This window comes from Periplaneta americana, chromosome 13 (genome assembly GCF_040183065.1).
Source record: "Periplaneta americana isolate PAMFEO1 chromosome 13, P.americana_PAMFEO1_priV1, whole genome shotgun sequence".
Lineage (NCBI taxonomy): Eukaryota > Metazoa > Arthropoda > Insecta > Blattodea > Blattidae > Periplaneta > Periplaneta americana.
Window position 1 is genome coordinate 5,527,722 of NC_091129.1, and position 13,981 is coordinate 5,541,702.

A 13,981-nucleotide genomic window follows, 5' to 3' on the forward strand; every position below is an offset into this window, starting at 1 on the left:
AAGGGTTCAGAACCATAGTGGGCCAAGAGCCATTTACTGAAGACGTAGAAAACAAGGGTTAAAATTAAGTGGTTACCATAATTCAATGGAAACATATAGCAAGTAATTTAAAGTATACACATTAAAACTAAAAGATATATCAATCTACATTAAACTACTGTTGCATGTAATAACAATTAAGAAACATGTTAAAGGAATTGTCATTGCACCAAATGAGTGTCTCTGGACCAAAATGATAGTATTTTAATTATTTGGATGTAATTTAAATTAAGTAACATATTACACGATTTATCCTTCTAACAAACACGAATGTTCCCTGGATCAAACGTCCTATTTTAATTATGTAATTACTTTATATTTATTTCTAACGGGTGCAGCGGAGCGCACGGGTACGGCTAGTACAGAATTATATCTGTAATAATCTGTATCTGTATAAAATCAGTTACTGTATCTTTTGTCAAATCCGTGGTAACCGTTGAATGCCGTTAGCGAGGTTGTTTCTGTTGATCTCTCTGATGGACTGTCCTACTGCATGAAGAAACGATGCAAATCTGGAAACTTCTTGCCTTTAAGTGGTTCTTTCAACAGAAGTAACAAGTCGTAGTCACAAGGACTCAGGTCAGGTGAATACGGAGCATGTTCCAGTACTTCCCAATCCCATCTATATAGCAATTCAGCCACTGCTCCTGTGACAAGCAATATGAAAGGTGGATTGTCTCTCAGGAAATGTGCACGTTTGCGGCGCAAAACTAGACCTAGGTTCTGATCAAGAAAATCTTAGTAGTACGCTGCTCTGACATTTTAGTCTTGAGGTACGGCTTGGCTAATGATAACACCTTCAATGTTGTATGCCACTACTAGTATGACTTCCCTCATAGAGGGTTCATATCGCACTTATTTTGCCATTTATTACACTGACGCTTTAGTTCAGGCGACCTGTGCGAGCCATATGTGCCGCCTCATTCCGACCCGTAATAAATGCAGAGAGCCATCTTGCAATGATTGGATACGGTAGTGCAGTGATGTCAAAGCAAGCGCACTTGTCTGACCTTAACGTCGTGCGCGGACATCAAGCGCTAAGTATGGAAAGAGGAAGGATTGTGTATATGAATAAGCAGCCTGTTGGATTAGGAAAACAGTGGTGCACAAACTTCAAACGGAACGTGAAATTTTATGTCATTTTTATATGGCTTCTTTCTGTTTGATATTATCTATATTGTCTGTAAAACAAAAGCACTAACACTGATTTCTTAATATTGCACTTGTGTTCTAAATCTTAATAACATAATAACGGTTAAGAAGGAATATTCACATAAATTCCATAGTAGGTAGTACAACTATACTGTACTAAATGGATGAAACACATCATTCACAAAAATGTGATATCTCCCCCTCCCAAAAAAAGAGAGAGATTGAGTATCACATGATAAGTTGGAATTGATATTGATGGTACCTTTAGCCTTATAAAAGTAATCAATGAACTAATCAAATAGTACATTATGCAACGAGCCTATAATGAAGGTAATTAAGAAGTGAGTATGTATATTTATGAAATAAGCGCAAGCGAGTTTCATAATTTTCATACGAGCTTCTTAATTACCATTATAGGCGAGTTTCATACGACTTTTTATGCTCGACCATATTTCTAACTTGATATTATTAATTTTCTTTGTATCTGACCTTGACCAATGTTCCGTATGTTGTGAGATGTGCGCAGACGCGAAAGTATTGATTTTTTCCGAGGAACAGATGTTCACATTGACCTTGCTAGGCCATAAAAACCTACAGAGATAACATTGAAATTAAATTAAACATTAAAAAACAAGATGACAAATTGAATTTATTTGAATATTATTTACAATTAACGCTAATTATTATAGTAACAGAACATAACCTTCTGCGACAGTATTGGATTTCCAGCCTCTGTGACTTTTCGCTAATTCTCTTTCGATTGCATATCCGAGAATAATCGATACTTGCGGTTTTATAACGGTAGAAAACTGACCTGTCATTGCCTGAACAGTTGTAACCTAGTCGTCATTGGCTGAAAGACCTGACTTTTAATGAGTAGGTGTACTTTAATGACATGCATTATAGGTCTGCTACCAGGTGTATAATTACTACATTTCGGCATGGTCGAGCATAAACAATATTACAGTACAAAGCAAAGTTACCTAGGTGCTGTATATGTTTTAAGTGTAATTAATATTACATAACAAAACTCTTATCGCATTATGCTTTGGAGAGCAAATTCCTATTAGAATATTAAACTATATTCTCGAAATATGCTGAAGCTATAGAGCTGACATTTTTACAACACATGGCCACGTATCTTTTGCTTATGATGTAGCAGTAGTTGCTTTGTTAATTCATTTCCTTTCAAACAATTTCCATGCGAATATTTTCAAAATTTTCAATACACTATCTTCAGTAACACCTATTTTAGATATATTACATTTACGAAAACATTCTGTGAGGCTACTAAATAAATAGGCACATATCTGAAAAGTTCAATTTTCTATAAAAAGAAAAGTTGAGAAAATATTTCTTTTGAACGAAAAAGTCAAACTTGTGAAAAAATGAACGTTAAAAGTAAAAGATACATTCTTATAATGCAATTATACTTCTGAGAAAAAAATCTAAAAATTAACATAGATACCGTTTTAATAAGTTCTCTTCCCTTTATCTATTGAAACAGTGCTGGCCATCCCTGTATATAGCTCGACCAAGCGGCATATACCACCTCTTTCGTCTGTCTCTTTCCTTTCCGCTGTAAAGCGCTCAGGCTCTCCTCGGTTCTAAAGCGCGCGCTTGCTCCTATGGGCATCAATTGACATGACTGCGGTAGTGCATCGTTGCCACAAGCTTCAAGTGACCTTGATGGCGTGCATTTCTACCACGGACTACATAGATTCTTTTTCCACGACGGCAGCTCAAACTTAGTAATCATGCTTCGGGGCAGTTAAAAATAGTGCTCCACATTTAACCAAGCACAACATCTGTTGTCATAGCAATCGCATTTATAATTCAATATCTCCCTCTACGGTCACTAGTTGTCTCGTATCGCATGCGAATTCGCACAAAACATTCCCGACAGTGTTGCACCACTTTATTTACATTCCCTGTACAGGCCTATCTAATATCAATCGGTTAAAAAAAAGGGGAAAAGTCAGTTATCTTTTCGTGCACCTACATTTGAAATTTTAACCCCAGACCCGTCAGTCGCATCATATTGAGCAGCCGTGGCGAATATCTGACTCACGAGCACGTTGTTGCTCGCAATGGTTTCGCTTGATTTCTACCTCCTACAACCCCCACCCTCTCACTCACTGGAGTCAAACTCCGTTCCATTTGTATTTGTCTCCGATCTGCGAGAAGCATATCATCGCAATGTCTCTCTTGAATAGATGTACCTCTACACAATAGTAATATACGTTACAAGAGCGGTATGTTGACGTTTTCATGGTAGAGGAAAAGATTGAAAAAGCGAAACGTTGTTGAGCTTTTTTAATTTCCGAGAACATGAAAACAAACATACCGCTCGTGTATCGTACATTATTTTGTGCGAAGATCGTTTATTACATACCTGAAAGACGAATTTCTAATTAGTTGCAATGAAATCTCCATGTTGGTTTCTGTTTAATGACGGCAACTTCGGAAAACCAAAATATCTTTCTTCAACATTGTTGCTATAAAATGTTTTCTGTGTTTACTATACTCCAGCAGGCCGCGATATACGTCTGTCTTTTTTTCCCCCAGTCTATAAATGCGAACTTAAAACAAACGGTAAGGTTATGTAATGATTTATTTTTCATTTTAATATTTTAACAATATTATTTATATAACATATTGCAGTAATAACATCGGCATCTGGAATCTTGTTGATTTTTTCACGGCTTCCTTATTGTTACTTGTATCAGGAATGCAATAAGTTTCGAGGAATAGTAAACTTTACTTAATTTTTGCAAATATTTAAAACCAATAATTAACATTGCAATTTAGGTGAAATTGTAGTGGTAAGTTTCCAATTTATAATTATTACTATGTTAAACGTCTCTAAAAATAATATGTTAAAAGCCTAAAGCAGTAAAATGAATGTCGCGCTTAAGCGGTAAGAAGAGGGAAGTTGTTGTGTGTGTTACGTTGGGAATACTGTATGTGGTATTTCACAATAACCGCGTATTGGTTCTGTGCGGAAACAAGCAAATACGCACGATCTCGCACAAACGAAAGTTTTAAGTAGGATCGGAGGACGCATTTTTTGCTGCCAATATGATGAAAATATTACATGTATGATTTGTTCAAGTATTACGAGGAAAACGGTTGTATAACAAAACGGCATTATACTACATGTTACTGATGAAACATTAAAAGGTTAAATATTATTATTACTACTACTACTACTATTATTATTATTATTATTATTATTATTATTATTATTATTATTATTATTATTATCTCTGTACGTGGATCCTTTTTCAGCAGATTACGAATAATGCGGTTAGATCTTCAATTTAAACTCACAGATTTACAATGTGATGTTAAGGGGACACTCAACTATATTTTGGAACTTTTTTCCTATTTGACCAATCTTTTTCAAATTTGTAAAAAATTTAATATAGGCTACACATGGAAAGTAACATGCAAAATCTCAGCTCATTAGATACGATACTTTTCAAAATAAAAAATATTTCAATTTTCAATCAATCATTAATTGAAATATCACTTTTAATTATCATTTTTTTTTTTATTTTTTGGCATTGTGCATTTGACTGTGACTTCTCAATGAATAGGGGAAGAATTCTGCCTATTGATTTAATTCTGTCACGTAAATTAGTGTAGAAATTTAATTTTTCATTTCTATTGACACTTTTTCTCCAATTTTTAAGTTGAGTGTCTCCTTAAATGAAAGCTATATGTAAGGACTTGACAAATGTTGAACTTTTCAAATCTTTGCGAAAAAATAAATTTTCGAAACTTCGTTCTTTCGCTTTCTCTTTTGAAGCCATGTTCGCTACAACTTGCGTTTGTGAAAAAATATTTTCAACAATGAAAATAGTAAAAACCAAATTTAGATCACGACTGACAGACAAATACCTTCGTGATCAACTACGACTGGCAGTAAGTGACATAATTCCTGATTTTGAAACTCTGTCGCAGAGACATTCTGAAGACAGTTAATTTTAGGTTGTGATAATGTGTCCTATGTTTCATAGTTCATTTCTTTCTTCGTTACACGTACTAAACATTAGTTTGTAGCCTTGTACTATATAAAATTCTATTTAAGTGCTTGACGTAAGGAAAATGAAAATCCGTTAATAACTCAGACAGTTGCTTGACTTCCCCTTCGGGTGTCCGCCTCCCTCCATAAGTGCTATGCACGTTGCAGGTTACACAGCGGCTCGGCGCACAATAATATTTTCGCCACGTCTGATATTGAGAATCAGACTTTCGCAATGTTTTATGTATGTTTTTCTCACTGCAATAGAATAACGTAACATTACAAATAACACTAGTATTATTCCACTTGTTAACTTACTTCCTGTCAATTAACTCGTATCTCTAAATAGTTTCACAAATAAATTACATTCATACAATCTCATCGTACTTTTGACAGACAAGTGACCAGCAATGGTGTGGAGGTCACGATATGTTGAACCAAAACACATAGTTGGCCGTGCACTCAAAGGTTGTGCTGGTGTGACGCAAGCTGCGATACACTCCGGCTTCGCTAACGACGTAACATGTTTGTGTGCATGAGAATGCAGCATTTGTATGCACTGCACAAGGCATTGTCAGTCTGCGAGTCTGTATTAACACACGCTTCAAGCACAAAATCATTGTAACACAACCTCGAAACAGTGTTCACTCATCCTCACATATCTGAGCACTATGTGACACTCTTTTTATACTTTAGATTTTAGGCTATATGGCATTCAAAATACTTTATTTAAAAGAGGGGCTAAAAGACAGCCTGAATTAAATAGAAATATCTCGATTTTCATAAAAAATGTTACGGGTACAGGCTATTTTTATTCTAACCCGGGATATACAAACGTTTATCAGTATTAATACACAGAGAGTGTTTGTGTGAAGTAATCTCAGAAACTAATTAAACGATTTGGATAACTCCATTATTTGAAATAATTGTAGTTTCTGTAGATAACGCCTGCACAAACAGCGCTCAATGAGCGCGCGCGCTCCTTCGGAGCGGGAGAGCTTTGTTTACCGCTCGCCGAAAAGGAGAGGAAGATACGTCAGAATGACACAGACTTGCTATAGGTAGAGGAGGGGGAAACGACCACTCAGCTATCTAGTGGAGTGCAGTGTGTAGGCCTATTCTCAGTAACTGTTTCACGTTGCTTACTTACTGCTACAGTACAGTATGGAGGAATCTAAATGACGGAACGTAACATTTAACGTTTAACGATTTACAGCTCGAACTTATTGATCTTCAATGGGACCTAAGGGCTAAAGATCGTTTGAATAATACTACTAGCCTGGTTGAGTTTTACAAGACTGAACATTAGAAATAATATCCACGACTATACAGGCTGGCTGTGAATATGATTGCTATGTTTGGCTCAACATTTATATTTGTGAGCAACTATTTTCTATAATCAACTTTAATAAAGGCAGACATCGAACATCTGTAACTGATGTTTCATTACGATCAGTAGGCTACTGTTCCTTTCAGCTGCCAACAGCATAAAACCTCGTTTTGATGTACTGATAAATAAAAGTATAACAAAATGATATTGTACATTTAAGTAGCTATAGAATTTCTATTACTTCTGTAAAATAAATATTTCTTTATTAATTAATAATAGTCCAAGATATTTTTGCAAATATAGAACGAGAATTCATTTAATAAGCACTCGTAATATTACTTCCTTTTGTGTATATTTTGTACGAGATCCACCCCTTCTTCCAGTCCACCCTTATAAAGAGCGCAGCTAATATCTGCATTCCGCTCATGAGCTGTGAGCCGGCTCGGAGAGCGCAAACCTTGTGCAGGCCTGCTCTAGATGGATGTAATGCTATGTCAGGACTACAATACCCGGCCCCGGAACAATTTTCCCCTTGAACTAATTCAGGACTGAAGAAAGATTAAAATAAATCTTTACGTAAACAAAACTTGATATTCTGTCGAAATATTGTATAACTTGATTATTTAAACTTTGTTTTGTCCACATAAAATTATCTTATTTTTATACACTTCAGTTTCTTTTTTTTTCTACAGAACATAATAGCAAACTATTTGTAAGAGTTTTGTCGTAAAGATCAATATTTTTACTGCACCAAAAATACAGCAGACATTGAGTGAAAATAAGTATTTATTTTACCATTGCGCTCACTGGAGCTGAGTTAATTTAAAAAGTGTCACGAAATGGCGTTTCTGGGCTCATGATGTTCCCATATTCGTTTCCTATTTTTCTTACAATTATATTTATGTCCAGTACAACATTTATTTTCATCTTTCTATTTACATAAATAATTTTTATTTACGTAAACAGTGGTGCACAACCAAGCGAGTTGAGACGGACTGTATAATTTGAGACTATCATTCGGGAGGTCACAGGTTCAAAGTCTGTGGCCGATCAATCTGACAGGGGTTTTTATGATTTCCTTTAGTGATAAAGGCAAATGTCAGATTGGAAATTTATTATGCTATGATTCATCACCGCCTCAATTACCAATACGATAAACATTAATCAAAACCTATAATCAGTTACGTAAACGCAAGCCATGCACAACACACTACAGAAACAGGAATTCAACAAGTGTAAAAACAGCCTTCTAGTATACCCACACATTCTAAACTTGCGACATGGCAACAGATGTTAAAGTGTGTATTAATACACTTAACTAAGAGAGAAAGATGCACAGTGAAGTTAACATAAAAAATTATCTTCCTACACAATCCATTATATATTCACATTAATTAGGAGTGATTTATTAAAGGATGCAGTCAAGACTAATTTAGAAATATGTTGAACGAAATATTCTTGCACCAAGAACGGATCTGCTCTGAACCAAATTATTCTATTTTAATTATTTGCATGTAATAACATTAAAAAACATATAAAAGAAATTATTCTTGCAGAAAATGAGTGCTATCTGGACCAAATTATCGTATTTTAATTATTTAAGTACAATATTAATTAAGTAATGTATTAAACGATTTATCCTTCTATCAAACACGACTGTTGCCTGGACCAAATGTCTTATTCGATTATTGTGACGCTTTATTCAGTGACCTCAGGGTAGATTATTCCCAGAAACTGCAACGAGTTCATAATGCGTGTGTTCGTTTCATTTGTAATGTCCGCTACTACGATCACATTTCGCCTTCTTTCGATAAATTATTGTGGCTCAGGTTAAATGAGAGGAGAAAGTTACATTCTCTTTCTCTCTTATACCGAATTTTGCACACCTCTACTCCCTCTTACTAATCTGTCCAATTCCACAGTGTTTCTCGGTATCATAACTTAAATACTCGGTCACAATATGATAACACGCTAGAAATACCACTGCACACATCATCTCTTTATTCTTCATCTTTCACTGTTGCTACTTCTCGTCACTGGAATTCTCTGCCGCCTGAAGTCAAGGGCTGCCGAAGTTTAATTCATTTTAAATGTAAATTAGAAAAATATCTTATGATGAGTTGCCAGACCAAACGCGTTGCAAATATTTAATGGAATGTGTTCCACAGTATTTATTGTTATTTATTTATTTTTTTTGTTTCTTATTTTTATTGCGTAATCATGTAAATCCTGTTTATTTATCACTTACCTCCTATATGTATCCCACTGTGTTGTTTTTTTATTATTAATCTATTTTTGTGTACATTTTATTCAATTGATGGTTTCTGGTTTAATTATGTAAATCCCACGTAAATGTAATCTAATACTAATATGTATACTAATGTGTTTATTTTTATTTTTACTGTGTACATTTTTCTTTTTTATTGAATTATCGGCTTCTGTTCTTATGTGATTCGTATTTGATTCTAACAACATTAATATGTATTCCACTATGTTTATTTTTATTTTAATGAGGTGAATCTTTATGTATCTACATCTTTAGATCTCATTATGTACTTAAATTGTATCAGTATGTAATCACTTAAATCCGATCCAGTTTTATGTTCAACTATGTAAGCAAGTTTTAATCCTGGTTGAGTGTAAGAGAAGGCCTTACGGCCTTAACTCTGCCAGGTTAAATAAAGCCATTATTATTATTATTATTATTATTATTATTATTATTATTATTTTCATTATGTGATTATTTTATATTTATTTCTAACAAGTCCAGCGAAGCGCAGGGTTTATGATTCGTATACCATATTAACGAGGATTCACCGTCACTTACGGAGATTATTTTCGAAGTCATTCTGAGCGAAAAAAAAAATGTCATATAAACATTTGTCCTAATATCAATATTTTCAGAATTACACTAATTTGAAATTGTTGGTAAATTACCATTTTTCTTCAGTTTTAAGACGAAAAAATATTACAAATAGAGAATGAAGTATTCGGAAGTGTCATTTCTTTAATTGACTAGTATCCTAAAGCTAAAAATGTGTTGTTAATTGCTTTGTACAGATTTCGTTTTCCAATTCTTAACTAAAAATAACATCATTCTTACGCACTCAACAGAAGGAATTCTCTTCAAAATATGTGACTGGTTCTCAGTCAATAAATTAGTATTAAACTGTAAAAAACTAACATAATTCAATTTAAATCCTGTCCAAATTCAACCTCGCAAATTTCAAGCGCAGAAATTAACAACAGAACCCTATTAGAAACAACAACAACAACAACCAGATTTCTTGGCTCAAAAATCGATAATGTGTTAAATTGGAAAAATCATATTAAATAAATTACCCCCAAAATAAATTCATGTATCGAATCGTATCGTGGATCGTGTCCCGGTATGGCTCAGTTGGTTAAGAGCACTCAGCGCGCACAGCTGAGAGGTCCTGGGTTCGATTCCCGATGCCAGTACGAATTTTTCTCGTACTTAATGGTAAGTTAAGCATGTTTTGCTATTAGATCTATGCAAAAGATAATACTATCTTTTGCATTATTACTAACTATCAATATAGATTTAAATATAAACACATTAAAAACAATATACCTTGCATACTTCCACTCGGTAATGAGTTTTTAGAATAATATTCTGGGGAAATTCCACTGATAGTAACAGTATATTCCTATTATCAAAACAAAAAAAGAGTAATTAGAATAACAGCAGGTGCCAAATGTAAGGACTCGTATAGGACTATTTAAAAAAAACTATAAATAATGCCCATGGCTTGTCAGTATATCTTAATTAATAATCTTCCTCGTATGTAATCGTGAAAACTTTGTAACTAATTCAACAGTTCATGTCCACTATCGTGTTTTAGAATAACATGCGATAAAAAAATTGGCGTACATTCAATTTTGAGAGATATTATACAAACATATTCCACAGATTTCATATTATATCAGTCTGCAAGGGAACAAGTCAGTATAGCTGGGAACCACGGAGTGACGGACGTCTGCAAATCTGTGAGTTGGGCCGGAACTAGCTAAGTACGAATTTATATCACATGACGTCATATAGGGTCGTCATTGTTAGTTCAACGGACAGCTGCTTTCTCTTATTCTTTATGAGTATAACCTAATTGGAGTAATTAGCAGTATTTAGAAGCACATGCGTTAATTTTATTGGGTCTCCACATAATTAATTCAATTCCAATCATCGAGTTTCTTTGTTTCATTCTGACCTGTTGAAGTATTTCGAAATTGATGTACAAGTGAATGTTATGGAAGGAAATGAACTAAAGGAAATGGTGAGTTAACGGCATTATCTCGAAATATATACCACCAGCACCTACTGTATGTACTTTATAATCGATGTTGTTATTCGTGTGAGTATAATTTAACCAGATTCGTTGGCTACAATGAAATACCTCAGTAGTTGGTAGGTGTTGCAACATTGCTCTTTTTGTTTAATTGAATAAGAACAGAGCTTCGGCTTCTAGTCTTTACAATGCAAGAATGAAACGCTGAAGTGCGGCAATTTCACAGAAAATAATTATTTCCATGTCGCTTATTTGGAAGAAGGATGTTACTACTCAAAATTAATAAGTTTTGAATTACTGCTATAGAAGGAATCATTTTGAGATGCACTTTTAACTGGTAAATTGTAATAACGCAGCTTCCAAAATTACCCGCTAGAGGATAGTTGTGACGTCGTTGCACTCATAGAATTTCGCAATTAGTTTAATAGCAACAATGGCATATTTCAATTGTGCTTTAGATCTTGCCTTCTTATCACTACACGTTTTGCACGAAGAACGCTACATCTGGCGTTGAAAATTTATTGTCGAGAAGAGAGAACTAAGATTAGTTCTGTTTGCATCAAGAGAGTATTATTTTAGAATGTGACGTTAATTATGAAAAAGTAAGCATAACCAGATTGTCATAATATAAATTGAAGAGTTACATTTGGAAACATGACTTTTTGGATGAAAATTACTATAAACCCAGAAAGTCACATTTCGAAATACGACGGTCTTCGAGAAATATCCTATAATATCCACCTCCTGGATTTACTATTTCTACTTACGTCGTTATTCCAATTAATCTTGAAGTCATTTCGAAAGAATCAATTTAAAATTAAACTGACTTATAACACTCTTGCTGAAAATAAATTGTGGACATGCAAGAGTGGTTTGTAATATTTAGATTTATAATGTTATTTCAGCAATTTATATGACATTATTTGAACTTAAGACACAGATTTTAGATTATAAATTTTCGTAGTTTCACTTTTTGAGTGTAATCCTGAAAAGTCTAGGAGAGCAAATGGTAAATGACAATAGTCCTGGAATGGAATTTTCGTGTGTGCTGGTGGCAGTAGACCATCCACAGGCTTCTATTTCTAATGCTGTGAGCAAAAAAGTGTCCGAGTCTGCAAGTTATCCTTTATATATTCTTTATGTTCGACCATGCCGAAATGTAGTAATTATACACCTGGTAGCAGACCTTTAATGCATGTCATTAAAGTACACCTACTCATTAAAGGTCAGGTCTTTCAACCAATGACGACTCAGGTTACAACTGTTCAGCCAATGACAGGTCAGCTTTCTACCGTTATAAAACCGCAAGTATCGATTATTCTCGGATATGCAATCGAAAGAGAATTAGCGAAAAGTCACGGAGGCTGGAAATCCAATACTGTCGCAGAAGGTTATGTTCTATTACTGAAATATTTAGCGTTAATTGTAAATAATATTCAAATAAATTAAATTTGTCATCTCGTTTTTCAATGTGTAATTTAATTTCAATGTTATCTCTGTAGGTTCTTATGGCCTAGCAAGGTCAATGTGAACATCTGGTCCTCGGAAAAAATCAATACTTTCGCGTCTGCGCACATCTCACAACATACGGGACATTCGCCAAGGTCAGTTACAAAGAAATTTAATAATATCAAGTTAGAAATATGGTCGAGCATAAAAAGTCGTATGAAACTCGCCTATAATGGTAATTAAGAAGCTCGTATGAAAATTATGAAACTCGCTTGCTCTCGTTTCATAAATATCCATACTCGCTTCTTACTTACCTTCAGTATAGGCTCGTTGCATAATGTACTACTATTACTTTGTATTATAGATTCTTTAGTAAGAAATATAAGTTAAGTTACCTTACTTATACCTCCTTATATGTCTTAGTTCCTTTTCCTTCAAACTTTATCTTATCCCCATACTAAAGATTGCAACCGGTACTACGAATTCCACATTAATTAATATTTACTTGAATTTTCTCCACGTGTTATATCACACAACGCTGCAAATCTTTAACAGAACAGATTTCATTTCAACTTATCTTTAGCTGCCATTGTTGACAATACAATTGCGCGAAAACATCACCTCACCGATGATATCAGATTGCTTTGCAATGTGACTCCAGTAAGTTTCAGAAATCGCTTCCAAAACGAACAATGCAGCGGAAAATACTAGATTATTTTCATTTATGTTACAAAGCTCCCTTTGTTCCATACATCTCCATGGACTCAGAGGTATCTGACAAGCTATTTTGGACTGTTAAGGAGCGCTTTCTGAAAGAAACTGGTTTCACAGGTCGATTCAGCTCTACAGCAACAGGAGGAATCCGTTTGGAACAGCATTTCGTCTCCGGATGACATGAGGGCTTTTCGATTCAACACTCCTCAATTATGTAATCATCACGTAACACACAGATACAAATTCAGAATGAATCATCATTTCCAATTCTTGAAGCTACAACATGTTAAATATAAGCATCACACATTTCTTAAACGAACCAATGTTTATTTATTTTCATTTCCAGAGTACGAATTGTAATGGCGAAAGAATTCCGAGCCCCGGGTAAGGATGTGGTACAAAAAATCTGGAAAGAATTGGGATTAAATGAAGAAAGGGTGAAGGAATCAGTAGAAGCTCTGAAGAAATGGCTAGCCACGGAGCCCCATCTGCCTGAAGAATCTGGTACGTAACAAAATTGCACGTTAATCAATACGTGTGTTCAGTCATATTACACTATTTTATTCCTGTTAAGTCAGGTATGTTAGAGCGGCCGTTTCTAGGCCCTAAACGAGGTAGAATATCAGAATCGCATGCAGGCACATGGTTAAATGTTATCCTACGTCACTGTTGCTCGTCGTTTAAAAGGAAGAAATGCCCTCGCCGAACACACATGGGTTAATTTTATGTCAAACCTTAACAACTCTACGCTTCTAAATCCAAGACTTTATCTAGGGGAAACTCGGCTAATTCCGCAGTAGTGCATATATGATTTTACTGCGGCTTTACAATAGCGTGAACGTAAGTTTTGAGAGGCTGTCAACAGGAGGCATGTCCTCTGCAGTGCTATAGAAAAACATCAAGAATATTGGTCGGCAATACAGTGAAACATCAAAATTTGTCTGTTTTTCGTGTTTTCCT

General features: G+C 34.6%; 1 protein-coding gene across 2 annotated transcripts in view; it reads left to right on the plus strand.

The window, feature by feature from the left end:
* The first annotated feature begins 10,504 nt into the window (after positions 1–10,504).
* The window catches only part of LOC138711694 (alpha-tocopherol transfer protein-like), a 24,588-nt gene continuing 21,111 nt past the window's right edge, over positions 10,505–13,981 (plus strand). Inside the window, exons 1-2 of one of the 2 annotated variants that reach the window (XM_069842830.1) lie at positions 10,505–10,562; positions 13,368–13,525. In XM_069842830.1, the coding sequence (XP_069698931.1) occupies positions 13,381–13,525 (145 nt within the window). In that variant the 5' untranslated portion in view covers positions 10,505–10,562; positions 13,368–13,380. Of the gene's footprint in view, positions 10,587–13,367; positions 13,526–13,981 lie in introns of both variants that reach the window. The other variant, XM_069842829.1, reaches the window with a different exon arrangement.